This window comes from Vanellus vanellus, assembly GCF_965231255.1.
Source record: "Vanellus vanellus genome assembly, chromosome: 1".
Taxonomy (NCBI): domain Eukaryota; kingdom Metazoa; phylum Chordata; class Aves; order Charadriiformes; family Charadriidae; genus Vanellus; species Vanellus vanellus.
Genome location: NC_138905.1, coordinates 98,924,127 through 98,940,874, shown reverse-complemented (window position 1 = coordinate 98,940,874; position 16,748 = coordinate 98,924,127). Strand labels below are relative to the sequence as shown.

The 16,748-nt window shown below is 44.3% G+C and overlaps 1 protein-coding gene across 1 annotated transcript; it reads right to left on the bottom strand.

Moving 5' to 3' along the window:
* Positions 1 to 3,132: 3,132 nt before the first annotated feature.
* Positions 3,133 to 13,055, bottom strand: HHLA2 (HHLA2 member of B7 family; the record flags this gene model as incomplete). The annotated part of the gene is made up of 5 exons (XM_082487741.1): positions 3,133 to 3,431; positions 8,404 to 8,664; positions 9,141 to 9,461; positions 9,990 to 10,086; positions 13,017 to 13,055. The coding sequence occupies 5 exons, from the start codon at positions 13,053 to 13,055 to the stop codon at positions 3,133 to 3,135; spliced, it is 1,017 nt and encodes a 338-aa protein (XP_082343867.1).
* Between the last annotated feature and the right edge of the window lie 3,693 nt (positions 13,056 to 16,748).

The following is a 16,748-nucleotide window of genomic DNA, read 5'->3' as shown; positions in this document are numbered from 1 at the left end:
TGACATTGGATATAATTGAAATAGTAATTTGAGCCCTAATGAAGACTAGGCATGTGCATTGTTTCAGGGGCTTCATGTTTTGGTTTGGGTTTTTTGGGGTCTTAAACACAAGTGAGAGAAAATTAACCAGTTTGATTGCTTTTAAAGCAAGTTATCAGAAAGTATTTGTGAAGGACAACCAACTTTCTCATCTTTTTATAGAGCACAGGATAGCATCTGGTCAAGGGAATGTCATGTTAACATTGTTACGACCAAAACACTATTGCATAGATGTACCAAAGAGGGCCTTCTGGACATAGAAAAGAGCAAGAATGAGGACAATTTATTTCTGCTGAGACTTACCATCTGACATTTTCGGTCTTTTTTGTTTGCTTTAACCCATAAAAAAACCTATGTTTTGGTCAACATTCAAGGTCTAGATTTAAGCTTAATAGTATCTTTAAAAATAAATCCCCTAATGATTGTACATACCTTAATGCAGATTAACAGTCCTGCTACCAGCACCACCCCTGCAGCGATCACTCCTGACACAAATTCCCTGGTTCTACCTGAATTTTCTTTAAAAATAAAAATTCCAAAAAGTTTAACTGAAGTGCTTCATATCACAAATTAATGTTCACTATTGTTCAATAAGTATATCAAAGCTAGGATTTTTCTCTTATTTATAATCTAAAAGCTACGATTTAGGGAGAATGCCTCAGTTTCTTTTTGATGTTACTAATACTACAATGTTCAAGTTACTTGACCCATACTATAAGACTTTAAAGACTTCAATGACTTAAGTGTGCATAGCTGAAAACTGATTATTTTACTTAATTGTGCTGATACAAAATTCACTGTGTGTTTGTGTAATATGATTTGATGATTTCTTAATACAAGTCCCATTTAAAAACAATCAACTGCCCTGTATGGTAAACACTGCCTCCAGGTACAGTGCTTGGTGCCATTAACAGTACTGCTGATTTCCAGTAGAACAACTCAGTAAACGTTACCCAGCCTGGACCACAGATTTCCTGATTTCTGTTGCGAAATCTTTGCAACTTTCATCTAAAACATTTCCCAACTTCATGATGCAACCATGCAATCCAGGTGGGCACAAGAAGCAGCAGATCCTCAGGTGGGTGATAACAACAGATTCCACAGGAGATAAGAGCCCTTCTAGCAGAAACGTCTGCACGGCACCAAGCATCTAATTACTGCAGCCAATTTCAACAACGTGAGAACACTCAGACCCAGAGGACTCATTCGTTTAAGTACAGTTCTTCTACTTCAGGCTTCCTTTCCACTGCTGCGTCCCCTTCAAAGAATTTGAAAAATTCTGCGGTCCTCTGGAAACTCCCTAAGGATGTCTAGCAAACAGTCCAAAAATGAGAACTGCCAAAACAGAGCATTTAATCTGGTCATTGCCTTTAGCTTGGCTCTGTCCCCACATGCAGACCTATGTTCATATCTTGTCAGTTCCTTTGGTAGAGCAGCTTTAAGCTGCAACCTTACTTTACACAGGAGAAGGCCTCCAAAATGATTGTAAATTCATCTGACTTTTGCCCTTAGAAGTCTCCTTTTCAGTGGCACTTGGAAATCTTTCTGATGGTTGAGCAGGTGCTGTGCTGTCCAACGTGCTTACCTAGTGCGTTCCTTTATGCCCTATTGTCTCTATCTGCATACCTGCTTTCAGCCTGTGCTGCCACAAAGATGCTAATCTCTCTGGTGTCTTCTCTGTTCTGTATAATGTATTTCTGGTTCCCAAGTAGGAAAATTCTGTGAGAAGCACAGTAATTTAGCCACTAAGGGGATTCGCATTACCTGTGGCTATTGTGAAATCCATCTGCAGAGAGCAACCAGAGAAAGGCATTTGTAGAGGATGATCCAGACCATATTCGGACTGGACAGGTGCACGTGTCTGTCTCCACTAAATGTACAGGGAGACCGACGGACTTGTGTGTGAAAGTTACGAGCATCAGTTAAGTGTGTAACTCTGGAAGTTTTCCATGCTGCCCACTTCAGAGGCACAATATTAGGTTTACAGCATAAGGAAGATCATGCTGGAATTTGAGCTGCAAGGAAGTGTGTTTGTCTGACTAAACCGTTTTTTCCTCTAACTCCCCTCCTTCAGATCACATATAGCCACTGCCACTTAAAATACACCCTACATCAAGTTTTCAGACTGAAACTAAGCTATCACAGGGGAGAGGGGACAAAGGAAGACAAGAATATGCAGTTATCACTTATTCTAGCCCCCTTTCTGCTGTGTTGCCTCTATCTTTCACATCCCACTAGCTTGTTTCAAGTTCTCTTCTTTCTTAAAAAAAAAAAAAAAACAACAAACCAAACCCACATGAGGTGCTCTATATTAGTTTTCAGTCTTTTGTATTGTATCTAATTGCATAAAATGCCTATGTGCTACTGTTTGAATAGGGCTTTTTCCTCCTCCCTTTGGACTGGGTTTAAGGAGGCTGCATCCCAAACAGCATACTATTTTTGAACAAATCTGTAATTTGCTTGCACTATAATTTTAGAAAGCAGGAGTGAATTATTTTTAACCTTTGGTAAGAGTTTTCAATAGATAGAAAAGTTAATCAGTAAGTCTGCTTGAAACTGGAGACAATGAAATAACTGTAACTAAGACTTCACAGCTGGAAATTTACTACAGTTCATAAAAATGCAGGCACGCATATATCCCCAGGTCTAAAAAGGGCCTGTTGTAGAATTAAAGCTTGGAAAATAACACCTGTGTACTCTCCTCTACAAGATTGCTTCTGCAGGCAACTTTATACCACATCTTTGGGCTTCCCTTCATCTCCCTGCTACCTTTAAAGACCGTGTTTGCTCTTAGCAGAGCATTTAGGATATGATTCTGAGAGTTTCCCTGTGCCCTCAGCTCTGAGAGCAGTCGGTGGCAACTGAAGGCAGCCACTGACTTTGAGACCTTCGCCATGAGCTGCTGATTGAAAAAATGATACTTCAAGTCTTTAAATAAACACATCTTAGGTAACGTTTTCCTCCTGGAACAACAATAATAAAGTATCTCTTCTACCCACCTGTACTTATTACACAAGATGATTTTGCTAAACATTGACCCTTTGGCTCTGCATTCCCCTCACTGGTCCCCATCCTCCGAAATGGAAAGAGAAGCTACTTACCAACTTGCAAAGTTCTCACAGTAAGTTTTGTGTAGTGAGGCACTGAAACATTGCACAGATATTCTCCACTGTCATTTGCAGTAAGATCATGCACTACCAGCGAAAAGTCATATTCGTTTATCTGGACTCGAGGCTGGTAAGAGTGAGATGTACCATTGAAGGAGGCCAGGACTGAAACCAACCCGTTTCTGTTTAATGTCCAGACAACACTGAAACCTTCCATGTTTGCAGTATTATTGCTGTATTCACAGGGAATTGTAGTGCTGCTTCCTTCCACGTTAGACAGTTGCTCTGAAACAGATAATTGAAGAACCCTCTGCAATTTTGGGTGGAAAATACTGTGAAGGTTATTTAGACATTTTCTGATTTTTTTCGGAAGCCTGATACTACTGTGCACAAACATAAAAACATGTTTTGCTATTTTGATATCATATTCACTATTTTGACACTATATCCAAATACCACAGTATGCTTCTAGAAGCATTTGAGGATTTTAAAAGCAAACCTATCTTACATTTTAAAAAAATCTAATTGGTATTAGCTATACCTATGAAAATTATTTTGTTTTCATTTGCCTATTTCTCCTCTAATTAGGGGGCTCATTAATAAAAGTGTTCAGCCTAGTCCAAGTTACTGGGTAAAATAGCATGAAATTCCACGTGTTGGGAGCACAGAGAAAATGCAACTAATCAGATACCTGCACATTTAAAGCAAAAGGGTAAAACTTACAACATAATTTCATTAAAAGAATAAAAAAGATTGTATTTAGTTAGAAATAACTTTCAGCTATGGTGGACCTAAGTACTTCATCTGTCTGTGTGGAACACTTACAATCAATGAATGGCTTTAAAAAAAAGAAGGGGAAGGAAAGAGCAGGTAAGTGGAACTAATAGCTAATGTATAAAATACTAATATAAAACAGATTAATATCATAGCACAACTATTAATTTGACAGCAGGCATCTGCTGCGAAGGAATGAAAACCAGAGGAGGCTGTGGTGGCTGTCAGTCTGCTGGAAAGGAAACTAATATGTTATTTTGACATGGTATAACTATGCTTGGTTTTGGGGCAGGGCGGGGCGAGGGGAGCTGAATGAACAGAGGTGTGGTGTTGAAAACCCTGAGGACAAAAGAAAACAACACTGTACCCCACACTGCTATTATATAAGGAAAGGGAAAGGAGTACATTTTCAAAATGTTCCAGTGAGAGGATAGACGGATGCCAACAAAAGTGTAATGAAATGGTTGTCCAAACCACAAATACAACTTCCACTCTGAAATGCTTATACACCAATGCATGCAGCATGGGGAATAAGCAGGAGGAGCTGGAGATCTGTGCACGATCGCAAGACCACGATCTCATTGCAATTACTGAGACGTGGTGGGACAGCTCGCATGATTGGAATGCCGTCATGGATGGCTATGTCCTTTTCAGGAAAGACAGGCCAATGAGACGTGGTGGTGGAGTTGCACTCTATGTGAGAGAGCAACTGGAATGCATCAAGCTCTCACTGAGGGTGGATGTAGAGAGGGTTGAAAGCTCATGGGTAAGGATTAAGGGCCAGGCAAATAAGAGGGACACTGTTGTGGGAGTTTATTACAGACCACCTGATCAGGATGAGGTAGCTGACGAGGCTTTCTACAGACAGCTAAAGATAGCCTCCCAATCGCAGGCCTTTGTTCTTATGGGGGACTTCAATCACCCAGATATCTGCTGGGTAGACCACACAGCCTGTCACTCACAGTCCAGGAGGCTCCTCCAGTGTATTGAGGATAACTTTTTAACACGGGTGGTGCAGGAGCCAACAAGGAGAGGAGCACTCCTGGACCTAGTATTAACCAACACAGAGGGACTGGTGGAGGACATTAAGGTTGGGGGCACCCTAGGCTGTAGCGATCATGAAAAGATAGAGTTCAGGATCATGGGTACTACACACAAAACAACAAGAAGCAAAATCACAACCTTAGACTTCAGGAGGGCTAACTTTGATCTCTTCAAGAAACTGATTGGGGAGATCCCGTGGACTAGGGCTCTGGAAGGCAAAGGGGCTCAAGAAAGCTGGTTGGTATTCAAAGACCACTTCCTCCAAGCTCAGGATCGGTGCATCCCGAAGAGCAAGAAATCGGCCAAGGGACGCAGGAGGCCTGCCTGGTTGAGCTTCTGAACAAGCTCAAGTGGAAGAAGGAAGTTTACACTCAGTGGAAGAATGGCCTAACCCCTTGGGAAGATTACAAGAATGCTGCCAGAGTGTGCAGGGATGAAACAAGGAAAGCCAAGGCCACCTTGGAACTAAACCTGGCAAGAGATGTCAAGCTCAACAGGAAGGGCTTCTTCAGCTATATTGGAGGCAAAAGGAAGACCAGAGAAGCTGTGGGCCCACTGTTAGATGAGACGGGAGCCATGGTGATGGAGGATGCGCAGAAGGAGGAGTTATTGAATGCCTTCTTTTTGTTGGTCTTTACTACCCGGCTGAGCCCTCAGGAGTCCCAGGCCTTGGAGAAAGTAACGGGGAAAGAGGAAGACTTCCCCTGGGTTGAGGAGGATCAAGTGAGAGACCAATTAGGTCAATTAGATATTCACAAGTCCATGGGCCCTGATGGGATGCACCCAAGAGTGCTGAGGGAGCTGGCAGAGGTCATTGCTGGGCCACTCTCCACCATCTTTGAAAGGTCCTGGAGAACAGGAGAGGTGCCTGAGGACTGGAGGAAAGCAAATGTCACTCCAGTCTTCAAAAAGGGCAAGAAAGAGGACCTGGGGAACTACAGGCCGGTCAGCCTCACCTCCATCCCTGGAAAGATGATGGAACAGCTTGTTCTGGGCGTCATCTCAAGGCACGTGGAGGAAGAAAAGGCTATCAGAAGTACTCAGCATGGATTCACCAAAGGGAAATCATGCCTGACTAATCTGATAGCCTTCTATGATGGTGTGACTGGATGGATAGATGAGGCAAGAGCGGTAGATGTGGTCTACCTTGACTTCAGCAAGGCGTTCGACACGGTCTCCCACAGCATCCTCATAGGGAAGGTTAGGAAGAGTGGGTTAGATGAATGGACAGTAAGGTGGATAGAAAACTGGTTGCAAGACAGAGCTCAGAGGGTTGTGGTTAGGGGCGCAGAGTCTAGTTGGATGTCAGTGACGAGTGGTGTTCCTCAGGGGTCAGTACTGGGTCCAGTCCTGTTCAATATATTTATCAACAACTTGGATGAGGGGATAGAGTGCACCCTCAGCAAGGTTGCCGATGATACAAAGCTGGGAGGGGTGGGTGACACACCAGAAGGCTGTGCCACCATAAAGAGAGACCTGGACAGGCTGGAGAGTTGGGTGGAGAGGAATCTTATGAAATTCAATAAGGGCAAGTGTAGGGTGCTGCACCTGGGGAGGAATAACCCCATGCAGCAGTACAGGTTGGGGGCTGACCTGCTGGACAGCAGCTCTGTAGAAAGAGACCTGGGAGTCCTGGTGGACAACAGGATGACCATGAGCCAGCAATGGGCCCTTGTGGCCAAGAAGGCCAATGGCATCCTGGGGTGCATCAGGAAGAGTGTGGCCAGCAGGTCGAGGGAGGTCATCTTCCCCCTCTACTCTGCCTTGGTGAGGCCGCACCTGGAGTACTGTGTCCAGTTCTGGGCTCCCCAGCTCAAGAAGGACAGGGAACTGCTGGAGAGGGTGCAGCATAGGGCTACCAAGATGATTAGGGGACTGGAACACCTCTCTTATGAAGAAAGACTGAGGGAATTGGGTCTCTTTAGTCTGGAATAAAGATGGTTGAGGGGGGACCTGATCAATGCTTATAGATACTTAAAGGGTGGGTGCCAGGAAGATGGGGCCAGGCTCTTTTTGATGGTGCCCAGTGACAGGACAAGAGGTAACGGGCACAAACTTGAGTATAGGAAGTTCCACCTAAACATGAGGAGGAACTTCTTTACCTTGAGGGTGGTAGAGCACTGGAACAGGCTGCCCAGGGAGGTGGTGGAGTCTCCATCTCTGGAGACATTCAAAACCCGCCTGGACGCATTCCTGTGCAACCTGCTGTAAGGTGTCCCTGCTCTGGCAGGGGGATTGGACTAGATGATCTCCAGAGGTCCCTTCCAACCCTATGATTCTATGATTCTATGAAATGTACCTTTTTCTCTTGTGGATCGGAAGGTTAACAAAATACACAGTGCACTTGTTACCTACTATGATGCCACACTTGAAACCTTCTGTATTGTATGTAAATTGGAAACTGCACTCTTGTTCTGAAGCATATGCAGGGGATTAGGAACTGAGAGTGTCTGGGTATGCTTTAGGGGGAAATCAGGGCAATAGAAGCAGCCATGCACATCTCACAAGGGAATTGCTCTTGATCCAATTAAAAAATATTTCCTAAGGAACAGGAGAGTTGAAAAGTACCAGTTATTTACTTGAACTGAATTTCCAGTGAAATTTTGGAGGAGGACGAAATGGAGAGTTGAAATTTCATAGCCCCGTTTTTCCTTAACTAACAAAATGAGCTGCTGTTTGCTCTAATGCAAGCTTGCTGCTCTCCACTTCCATCCACCCCCAGCACTCAACCCTGGCACTTAAGAATGCACTTGAAGAGAAGTACAATGAAAGCATCAAACAGCACTGAAAAAACTCTCACAAAAGATGGAGAAAGGACTGAGTAAGGAGCATATGCATCTGAAGCAGCACGCAAACTTTCCCCTCCCTCATATAACACACAGGTTCACCACAGGTTTCCACGTATTTTGTCTGAGTTCATTCTTTGCTTGATAAAGTTTGATTATTATGCAGCTCTTGAAACTTGAAGCTGATACAGAAAAACATACACGGAAACACTTCTTTACGGTGAGGGTGATGGAGCACTGGAACAGGCTGCCCAGGGAGGTTGTGGAGTCCCCTTCTCTGGAGATTTTCAAGACCCGCCTGGATGCAGTCCTGAGTAATGTGCTCTAGGCAATCCTGCTTTAGCAGGGAACTTGGACTAGATGATCTCTAGAGGTCCCTTCCAACTCTGAAAATTCCGTGATTCCGTGATTCCGTGAAAAACATTCAGAGTAAAGCTAACTTACAGAAGTGTGAGCTACCCTCTCCTATCCCTACTTCTTGGACATATGCTGCCTTGTAATTGTAACAACTGAGTTTCAAAGAGGAAGGCACATCCTTTTGCACCATCCCTTATCTGTGTTGCCCCACTGCAAAAGTACTGTATTTAATTTGGCTCCTATACCAGCTGTGACATTCAGTAACAATGCAGGAAGAGACTTCCATTCATTCCTACCTTGCATCTTCCATTCAGCAGCCCACTCTTCATGAGGGAGACGAATATGACAGTAGTAAGGATCAGCTGTGCTTAGAATGTTCTGGTCACTTCTAAGAGAACAGAGAACTCCATCCCAGGCTTCCTCCCGATCTGTTTCTCGGATGGATGTATTGCCTTGTACCCAAGATATATTTGGTGCTGGATGAGTGAGAAAGGCATAGCACTTCAGCACCCTTCTTGTCTCTCTCTTTTGGTACTCCAGTGCATAATAAGAGGAAACTGTAGATTTAAAAACAAACAAAAAAAACCCATCAATGCTAAGACTTTCAAAATCCTTTTTAACTCAGTGGTTGGTCTTTTGAAATAACATTGAGGAGAATAAACATAACTGAGAACAAAATTTAATCTGTGATTGATTTCAGAAGAAAGCATAGCTTTACTTACTGTCAATGCCAGGGTCTGTACTGTTCTGAGAAGCCACATAATATTTTAAACCTCAAGTATACTACCTAATTACCCCTTAGAAATCACAGTGCAGTAGATTATGAGAACACGTGCTGCACTGCAATTTTTCAACTCACATTACAACTTTTCACCAGAGAAAATTAATTGCTTGATAACACAATCAGGCCCAAAAGGTGCTGTTCTATTGGGCTGGAGGATTTTGATTTCATGTGAGAAATAACAAGAGAAAATCTGTTGGGGTAATGCCATTTCCACAGGCGTGATCCAAGCACTTTTGGTGTCTTACTGACCTTTTACGCTCAGCGTGACTTCCACTTCTGTTTTATTCTGGTGTGTTCCCACGTAGCAACTGTAAGTGCCCTCATCAGTCAAGGTCAAGTTACAAAGTTTCAAGGAGGCGTTTCCACCAGGAATGTTCTGGTGGAAAAGGTGTGTTCTGTGCCTGTAATCTGGGTCTTGTCTTTCAAGCTGATCACTCCGCTTGTAGTAGCTGTGCACGTTTTTGTCCCCTTTCTTCCAGTAAATTACTTCCTTGTCCCCAGGTGGGAAAGGACAAGGGAGAATGCAGTCCTTGGAAAACAGCCCTGTTACTGTTTCCTGTTTTGTAAAACCTAAAGCCCATAAGTACAAATTATTTAAGTTAAATTAAAACGAGTCTACAAGTATATTCCTGCCCCTCCTTACCCCGACAAAAAAATGCTCTGGTAGGCAGCACAACCGGTCAGGCTGGTGGCCAGTGTCCAGCTGCAGCCGTCTTCTCGGGAATTTTGATGCCCTCTCCAGCTCAGCCGGCAGGGCAATGAAGGTGACTTTTCCTCAGCCATCCCAGTGCAAATTCAAGCAATGTACTTCAAACCCAACTACTGCCTGCTGAGCAGTCACACGACGCACTCCACCAGCCAAGCCATGGGGCAGAAACGCTGGCAGGTGGCAGCTTGGGAGCTCAACGTGCTCTATGGCCAAGGACATCCATGCAGCCCTCTGCCAGTCTTCTTTTGCTTCAGGAGTGTCTTACATTGCCCCAAATGTAATTCTTTACCATTAATAAGCAGTGTTTTAATTAATTAATCCCCCCAATAAAAAATGAGTAAAAATTGTCACCTTTATTATTTTTAACAAACAATAGAGCTAAAACCTACCCCAAAGTACAGCAACTATGTGAAATAAACAGATGAGACGAGATGGGATTTTCTGTCCCTTCACATCTTCTTTGGTGCTTAGTAGATTCATGTCAAACTGACAACATAAAAGGAGGAGAGAAAACCTGTTTAAATGCAGGTAAAAGACTTACTATAGTCCTTGGTAGAGCTTATTAAGGACTGTAGGCCTTTGTATCATGTTTTATTTTTGCAACAGTCTTGGCCCAGGTTTTTTGCCTTAAGGTCATTATGTAATATTACACGTCTCATAATAGTCGAGGCCTGCTCATCAGCTTAACTTCCAAAAATGTGCATACGGAAGTCTGGAGTAGGAATGAAAAGGAGCAGGAGGTTCTCCCATCATATCTTGTGCTTTGTCAGTTAAAGGACAGTGAACTGGACGCTCTTGTACACAATGAAAAAAGAACAATCTTATTGTAACTGATAGACCCCACTCTTCCTCCACCCAGGCTATTCTAAAATAGAGTGTACCATGGTGGAGAAATTACCACATGAATCAAATAACTTGAAAAGAGTCTAAAGAGCTTTCCCTAGTCCTTTTCCCCTCCCCAAAGGACAGCTATAGGTACCATCCCTAACTTACACAGGGCACAGGTTTAGCCAGGCTTGCTAGCCAGTTCTTTTAACACTAGTGAATAATTTTGACAGGTGCGCATCCTGGTTTGAGGTAAAACAGAACCAATTTTGTTCAGTAACTTTACTTCTTAGCTGGGCATCTTCTAACTACTGAAATTAACAGCACATTATGCAGACACTGTTTGCTCTCAGAGTGGTAAGACCTACATTTATAGCTGATGCCCAGGCACGGTACGCAGAGAGGCTCCTGCTTATGCTTATTGCTATAACACGCAAGGGCAGATCACTTTGTTACGCCCTGTTGGAGGGTCAGAAGCGGAAAAGTGTAGAGGCGTCCCACCTGCAGGGAGCAGCAGACAGGACAGGTGACCCAAAACTGACCAACAGGGTATTCCATCCCATCTGCCTCATGCTCAGTATAAAAGCTGAGGGGTCAAAGGGTCAGCTCTCTTTCCTCAATGGCTGATATCCGAGGAGGACTCTGTTCGTCTGCCTTTGATCCTGATCCTGAATTCAGATCTGGAATCCAGTTCCCATCTGTCATCCTGGGAGCTTGATATGGTTTTGTATGTATTTCATTATTTTCTTTTTATTTTATTATTAATATTTCATTAAAGTAGTTTAGTTCCTTCTAAACTCATCAGTCTCTCTGCCGTGGTTTAGGCCAAATCGGCTGCTGGGGACGTGGGACACTCCAGATGGGACCGACAGATGCTCGCCCTACCCCTCTTCAAAGAGAGAGGCAGAGGAGGGAAAAAGAGACCCGCACCAGCTGCCCCCCCCCGCCCCCCAGCAAAAGCCACTCCACAGCCCGCGGTAACGGCCCCGCCGCCGGCACCGGCACCGGCTGCCTCCGCACACCGTCCCGCACAGGCCCCGGCCTCCGCCTGCATCACCCCCGCCGCGAAAGCCACGCCGCCACCATCCGTACCAGCACCGGCTGCCCGCCGCCCGTAGCAGCACAAGCCCCTCCGCTGCCCGTACCGGCAAAAGTCACTCTGCAGCTCGCCGTGAAGGCCGTGCCGCCACCCGGCCCGCCCAAACCCGTGTCCTCGCCTGCACCATCCCACCCGCAGCCACAGTGAGTCACGCCGCGGCTGAGTCACACGGTACCGGCACGGGCCCTGCCGCCGTCGCCCCTCCCAGCAAAAGTTACTCCAACCCCGACAGCGAGCACCGCTGCTGTGCCAGCTGCTCCGGCAACAAGTACCGCTGCCGCCCAAACTCGTCAGAACCAGTACGAGTTGCCTCAGTCAACGGCAAACACAAAAAGCAGCCAGCTCCTTCCCCGGTCCCTTACAGGGACCTGCCCAGGGCAGACAGCGTGGGAGGGAGTCCTGATGGAGGTCCGGGAGAAGACCCTTCTGGAGTAGATCCAGGAGTGAGTCCTTCTAAATCAGACAAAGGAAAGAGACATCTTAAAAACAGGTAAAGGAGAGGGTCCTTCTAGAGCGGATCCAGGAGAGCGTGTGTGACTTATTTGCGGTGGATGCAAATCTTACTTCCCAAGGATTTTTGCATGTTACTTATTTTGTAAAGCTGGTGTGATTATTTTACATATTCTCACTTTTCTATTCGGGAAAAAAACAAACCAAACCAAAACAGAAGAGGGGCATCAAGCTATTAAATCTGAGACAGAGATGATGCAAGAGTAAAACAAACACATATTTTTGTTCCATGTTAGCAGCAATTGCCAGTATCTGCCTTCTTTTCCTCCTTGCCTGGACAAGTGGTGTACATCATGTTTTACTGGATTTTTTGCTCATTTGCCCATCACTTCAAACTTGATTAATACAACATATTGTGCTTGATGTTTGGGTTTCAGAAACTGCAATCAATGCTGAATCTCCCTTAGTGAGTGATTTGCCATGTTTAACAGACAGCCTGTGCAGTCTGGTAGTGATCATAGAATCACAGAAGAGTTACGGCTGGAAAAGACCTTTGAGATCATCAAGTCCAACCGTCATCTAACTACCGGGCCCACTTCTAAACCATGACCCTGAGCATCATATCTAGACGGCTTTTAAATACATCCAAGGATGGCAATTCAACCACTTCCCTGGGCAGCCTGTTCCAGTCTTTGATAACCCTTTCCGTGTAGAAGTTTTTCCTAATGTCTAACCTAAACCTCCCCTGGTGCAACTTGATGGCACTCCCTCTTGTCCTATCGGTTGTAACTTGTGAGAAGAGACCAACACCCACCTCTGTACAGCCTCCTTTCAGGTAGTTGTAGAGAGCTATAAGGTCTCCCCTCAGCCTCCTTTTCTCCAGGCTAAACAACCCCAAGTCCCTCAGCCACTCCTCATAAGACTTGTTCTTAAGACCCTTCACCAGCTTTGTTGCCCTTCTCCGGACCCCCTCCAGCATCTCAATGTCCTTCTTATACTGCGGTGCCCAAAACTGAACACAGTACTCAAGGTGCGGCCTCACCAGTGCAGAGTACAGTGGGACAGTCACTTCTCTAGCCATATTGGCTACACTATTCCTGACACAGGCCAGGATGCCGTTGGCCTTCTTCGCCACTTGGGCACACTGCTGGCTCATGTTCAGCCAGCTGTCAACCAACACCCCCAGGTCCTTTGCTGCAGGGCAGCTTTTCAGCTACTCCTCCCCAAGCCTGTAGCGCTGCATGGGGTTGTTGTGGCCCAGGTGCAGGACCCGGCACTTGGCCTTGTTGAAGCTCATACTATTGGCCTCAGTCCATCCAGCAATCGATGCTCCGAGAGTAACATGGTTCCAACAGTACCTCTGTGATGCCTTTTGGGGCTGTATCAAGGAGTGAAGCCTAGATAGTGCAGACTGCCTCACCTCTTCTAGCTGTAATCCATAACATGGTGCAACACCCCACCACCACCACCACCTTTTAGGCCACTCAGTACTCGGCACGATTTCCTCCCCATCTGGGGAGGAATAATACATATACTCCCCACTTGAGGAGTATAATAATACAATGGACCAGAACAATACATAATGGTCTAACATGAAAGAAAGAAAAGGTGGAGAGCAACGGACTAGAACACTATGGCAACCCCTTAGTGTACCTGGTTTTCACAGCTCCTACCATTTGAAAAATAATAACTATAATCAATCACTCCTGACAACATATGCATCACAGCCACAGAGGGGGAGGTACCAGAACCCCAAGTCCTGGCAAGTTCTGGGCTTGCGCAACCAGTGGAAAGCACCAGAATAGTCCATTTTCTGAGCTGGGCTGGAGTACAAAAGTACCTGACAAAAGTCAATTATCTCACATCCTGTAAGTAGCGCTTCTAGCAAAGACCCTTTGAGCTCTTCTGGATCACAGTGGGCTGTGGCCGGTATCTCCCCTGAGTTGAGACGCCGCTCAGGCTGACACCTCGAGGCCAGGGCAAAGAGAATATTTCTCAAGCCTCAACTACCACCCGTTGAGGAACACTGATGCATTGTGAGTATTTACCCTAAATTTGAGAGAGGGAAATCTTGACTATAGGCTAGCCTCTCTTCCATCCACCTCTGCACCTTTATGTTTGTGATATACATACTAGCTTTATGGATGTGGGTGTTCTTCTGTCCATCTGTGCACATGTAGGACTTTAAAATGGTACCTGTCTCTTTAGAGTCTCCCACTATTAAGAAATTCCTGATCCTAGCAATCGGAGACCTGTATGTGTGTGACGCTTGTATGCTTTGCTTTTATATATATGTATTAATTTGGGATTTGTGCCTTTACTTATATGTATATGTGTTGACTGGGGATACCTTACAGTAGGTTAGTGTGAATCTTGCCATCTTTGAATCTGTAATTAAGTCGCTGTTTAGTTATTTTCTTACATTACTTTGTAAGCCTTTACATCGGTTAATGATTAAGTGCAGCTAAAATTCAACCTCTTGATTTACGTCATATCACTAATAAAGTTTGAATCACTACTAAATCATAACCATGTCAAATACTTCCATCCACGACGCCACACCGAAATACAGAACTATGACTAGTTAGCTGAAATCCTTTTCAGCACAAATCTTAGCTTTGGATCACATCCCATTGCAGTGTGTTGAGAAAAATGTCTGTTGTTCTCTAGAAAAACCTGATGAGTGCAGGCTCTGGCCAGTCGTCTTTTCAGCAGGTCTGGGGTCTTAAAGGCGTAAAGTATATGTATGCTGATAGTTAGAGTGACACTGCAAAGTATTGAAGAAACATGCTTTTCCTAAGTGGCACGACCAAAAAATCACAGCCTAAGGCTTTGTAGTGAAATATCAATATGAAATTATTTACACAGACAGTGTACAACTATAATTAAGATCACTGTAGTCGTGTCAGTTACCAACACTCTAGTTTGCAGAAGACTTATTTCATACAGAACCACCACAGCCTCAGTTGAGCAGCAGAAGCTCAGCCAGGGTTTCTGAGAGCAAGGCAAGGCACTAAAATGCCTCTTCCAAGACATACAGCGAAGTCAAGCACTGAATAGCTCAGACAGTGGTAGGGGCAACACTGCACTTGCTTTGGCCACAATATGAAACAAACACCAAAAGGCACATGCTTTCTCTTTTTTCTATTATTCAGTGACCAAACGATGTGTATTACTACATCCTGCATCATCTTTGAACTTTACATTTGATCTGAACCCTGATCAGAGCATGCCTCTAGCATACACGCATTGGCATTGATCTCTGCCCAGTGAACTTTCCTCTGTGACCCACTCTGAGAGCAACCATGCATATTGTAATATTCTTCTAACCCTGTCAAACAAAATTTGTTTATTTATTCCTTAGTAAAAATTATTCTGATTAATTCCTTTTCAAGGAAACTTAACAACAACATATTTCAAGTGTGCACACACACTTATGAGGACTGGAAATGCATGAGGATTTCAAGTTTTACCAACAAGCAAACAAGAAAACCGAATGTGTAAAGTTCTAAAAAACCCATGTTAATCACATAGTGCTAAAATCTCATACTAGCTTTCCAGAATTTCCTCACTGAATGTTCAGCAGGCATTTTCTGTAGCAGAAAATAGAATTAATTCTTTGCCTCCCACCAGTGAAACCCCTATGACTTAAATGCTAACTCTATACTTCAGCTGTTGAGAAATATCCCCAGAAGAAGGATACCACATCCTAAACATCCAGAATTGTCTCAGGAAGTAGACCAAAACCACTGTGTTTTACCTCAATATATACATATCATACACCCCCCCCAACACCTGCCCTGTACACTTATAACACCATAGAGCTATTAGAATATTGGGGGTTTTTTACCTCTTCTGATTTCACAAGTAGCCAAAAAATTCAGAGTTTTCTTGTGTCGGGTGTTTCTTGCAGTCAGGTTTTATATATATATATATAAAAATAAAAGAATATACAGCACTCCCGAAGCCGTGGAATTCTGCCTCTTCTCTGCCCCTTTTACCGCCACACCTACACATATCAGAACTCAAGTATTTAACCTGCAAGTTCATTCCTGTCCCACAAATGAAAGCCGTTGTTTCTATACACGTGAAACTTCCACACCTTTTGAGTCAAGGGTATATGATAAAGGCAATAACACATTGTGTACTGATTGACTAGTAGTGATTCATAAGCTAAAGGACAGGCCTGATAAAAAATGGATGAAGCAAGAAGTCTTGAGACATTGCCAAGGACAGCTCCTGATAACGAATAAGAGTATGCCTTGAAAAGTGGCTGAAACCAACCCTGCGGTCTGGACAAAGGCCAAAGAAGAACTGAGTCTGTGCAGGGACAAAAAGTTACTTGCAGTGATGAAGAGGAATCATCAGCCTTCATCGTCACGACCCTCAGCGACCACCACCAGGAGGCATTGTGCAAGCGCAGTTGGGAGGAGTTTATGAAAATGACTTCTTAGAGCTAATTTTAATACGAAGCGGGGACAGGTTATGCATATGTATAGGTGTATTGGGAAATCTTATGATTATGTAATTAAGTATTATATATATTTGAGAAGGCCACAGCATTGGGCACGCATGATTGTGGTGGGGCAACCCCCCCGTGCTGCCCAGCGCTGAATAAACATACCTACTTTACAGCCTTCTTGGTTGTGGAGACTCTGGAGTCTCATTTCCGCATGTCGCTTTGGCATTCGCTTCTCTCTCTTTGGGCTTAAAAAGCTTTTTCTCTTAACCATTTATTTTGCCTGGCTTTGTTGAACAACCTTTTCAATGATAA